Source organism: Physeter macrocephalus, unplaced genomic scaffold (genome assembly GCF_002837175.3).
Source record: "Physeter macrocephalus isolate SW-GA unplaced genomic scaffold, ASM283717v5 random_6963, whole genome shotgun sequence".
Classification (NCBI taxonomy): Eukaryota; Metazoa; Chordata; class Mammalia; order Artiodactyla; family Physeteridae; genus Physeter; species Physeter macrocephalus.
In genome coordinates, this window is record NW_021152248.1 from 1 (window position 1) to 2,479 (window position 2,479).

General features: G+C 57.0%; 1 protein-coding gene across 1 annotated transcript; it reads right to left on the reverse strand.

Annotated features, from left to right (window-relative positions):
* Positions 1-21: 21 nt before the first annotated feature.
* On the reverse strand, positions 22-2,451 carry LOC112063268 (zinc finger X-linked protein ZXDB-like; the record flags this gene model as incomplete). The annotated part of the gene is made up of 2 exons (XM_028487666.2): positions 22-366; positions 495-2,451. Coding segments are annotated over 2 exons (2,064 nt in total), but the record flags the coding sequence as incomplete, so codon positions are not given.
* Positions 2,452-2,479: the final 28 nt, after the last annotated feature.

Genomic DNA, 2,479 nt, shown 5'->3' on the forward strand with positions numbered 1-2,479 from the left:
TAGAAACAATCTATTCAAACCACCTCATTTTATAAATAAGGAAATTAAGGCTCAGATAGGATAAGTGACTTGCTCAGGGTCACACAACCTGTCAGTTCCAGACTCAAGATCAGAATTTAAATCTCCAAACTTGTAGCCCAGGGCTCTGTTCTTTTTCAAACCTATAAGAAATGACTGCATTTAAACATTTAGTCCAGAATACTCTTAAACTTGAGTGTCATCAATAAAAGTAAGCCATGTGGCAAGGAATGAATAGAGTTTAGTTCATACCAAAAATGAGCTGCCAGTCACTGTGATAAGATCTGTTTCTTTCTGAGACCCATGGTTTCCTGCTGGATTGGAGAATGCAAACTGGGTTTCTTCCTCCTGTCCAAAGAAGTCAGAGTCAGGATGTACATTCCATTCCGTTTTGGTTGGCGGCAGTAGTTCCGAGACACTGTTTTCACAAAGGGTGCTCGAAGGAGTCAGAGCATCTGTGTCTACTGTTAGCTTACTGCTGGGGGTCAAAGCTTGGGGCTCTTGACTCGAGGTTTTCATAGCCAAAGAGCTCAGAGATCCCAACGGCCCCGCACTTAGACTTGAGACATCATCCGTATCTAAGGGACTCTGCTGAAAACCAGCGGCTGTCGTTCCAAAGAAGAGTGAGGTATCCAGACTTTGAGGAAGGTCACTGGTGGCCATCAAGGCCTGAGGGTCCACCGCCTGCCCTAAGGAATTATTATTATTATTAGCAGGGAGCTTCCCTGCCAGAGTTGAGTTCACAGAAGCCACATCAATAGTCAAGATCCCAGAGTTCACCAATGCGGTGTCCAATACTGCAGCAGAACTATTACCGGGCACACCAGAGAAGAGAGACACAAGCTCTGCATCACTGAGGTCATTCTGCCCCTGGCTGGTAAGTTCACTGCTGGGCGTAAGAGAATTTGCAGCTTCTAGCTGAGCTAAGAGATCCTGGCGCAGGTTGTGCCTTTTGGCCATGTGGGTCTTCATGCTGTGCTTGGATGTGAAGAGTTTATTACAAGTGGAGACTGGGCATCGGCTTTTCCCAGTGTCCACATCCTGCAAGTGTTTCTTGGAGTGAATGTAGAGACTACTGCGAGCAGAGAACCTGGCACAGCAGCCTTCCACGGGGCACACAAAAGGCTTTGTGCCCAGGTGGGTTATGCTGTGGCCTTTCAGATGTTCGGCCCTCGTGAACGATTTCCCACAGCCTTCTACAGGACACATGAACCTCCGGTCATCGTCGTGCTTCCTTTTGTGCCTTAGGAGTTTGGACATGCTGGTGAAGTTCCAGCCGCAGCCCTCAAAGTCACAAAGGAACGGTCTCTCACCAGTGTGGCTCCGAAGGTGAATTTTCAACCTACAAGCCTTGTCGTACTGTTTGCTGCAGCCAGGAAAAGAGCAGGAAAAGAGTTCTTGTTCCCTGAAGTGGGCGCGGTTATGGGAAAACAGGGCACTCACTGTGATAAACGTCTTCTTGCAGCCCGAAAACGCGCACTGGTAGGGTCTCTCAGGCTCGAAGTGGCTGCGCTGGTGGGCGCTGAGTTTGGCCTGCGTGGGGAAGGTCTCCTCACACACCTCGCATTTGAATGAGTTCTCCTGCTCATGGCCCTTCATGTGTGCTTTGAGGTTATACACCGTGGTGAAGCTCTTGCCACAGCCCTCTGCCGGGCAGCCAAAGGGCCTCAGTTTGTCGTGTGACTGCAGGTGCCTCTTGAGCTTGTACGAGGTGGTGAAAGTCCAGCCGCAACCGCCCAGGGGGCACTTGAAGGGCCGCTGGCCCTGGCTGCTGCTGTGCGTCAGCAGGTGCACCTTCAGCTGGTGCTTCTTGGCAAAGGTTTGTCCGCACTGCGCCTCAGGACACAGGTACAGCACCACGCCCTGGCCCTGGCCTAGCGGCCCGCGGGGGCTCTCAGCAGCAACCGGGCCCTCCGCCTCCTCCTGGAGCGCTGGGGCCGGCGCGGGTTCGGCCCGCTCGGCCAGCAGGAGGTCGGGCGGCAGCTCGGGACAGTCGCCAGGCTGCGCGGCGTGCGGGATCCCCGCTTGCGGGGCGATCAGACCCCCGGGCTGCGGGGCAGGGGCGACCCCAGGCGCCCAGGCTGGCGGCGGGGGCGTGGCCAGGGTGAGGACGCCGTTCTCGAAGCGCAACAGCAGGTTTTGCTTGTGAATGGTGACGGTGCCCGCGAAGGCCGCGGCGGGGCCCAGGCCTGGGGCGGGGATCGGGGCCAGGGCCGGGACTGGGGCGCGGATAGCGGACAGGCAGCTGGGGCCCAGCGCAGGGCGGCCCTCGGGGTTCGCGCCGCTTTCGTGCCCCTGGAACCGTGGGCCCAGCCCGGCCTCCTCCCTCCATAGGGGCCCTGCGGCCTGGCTGGCGCCCGTGGAATCTACGTCTCCACCCACCGAGTCCAGCAGCAACAGGAAGAAGTCATCGCTGCCGCCGCCGCCGCCGCCGCCGCCGCCGCCGCCGCCGCCGCCGCCG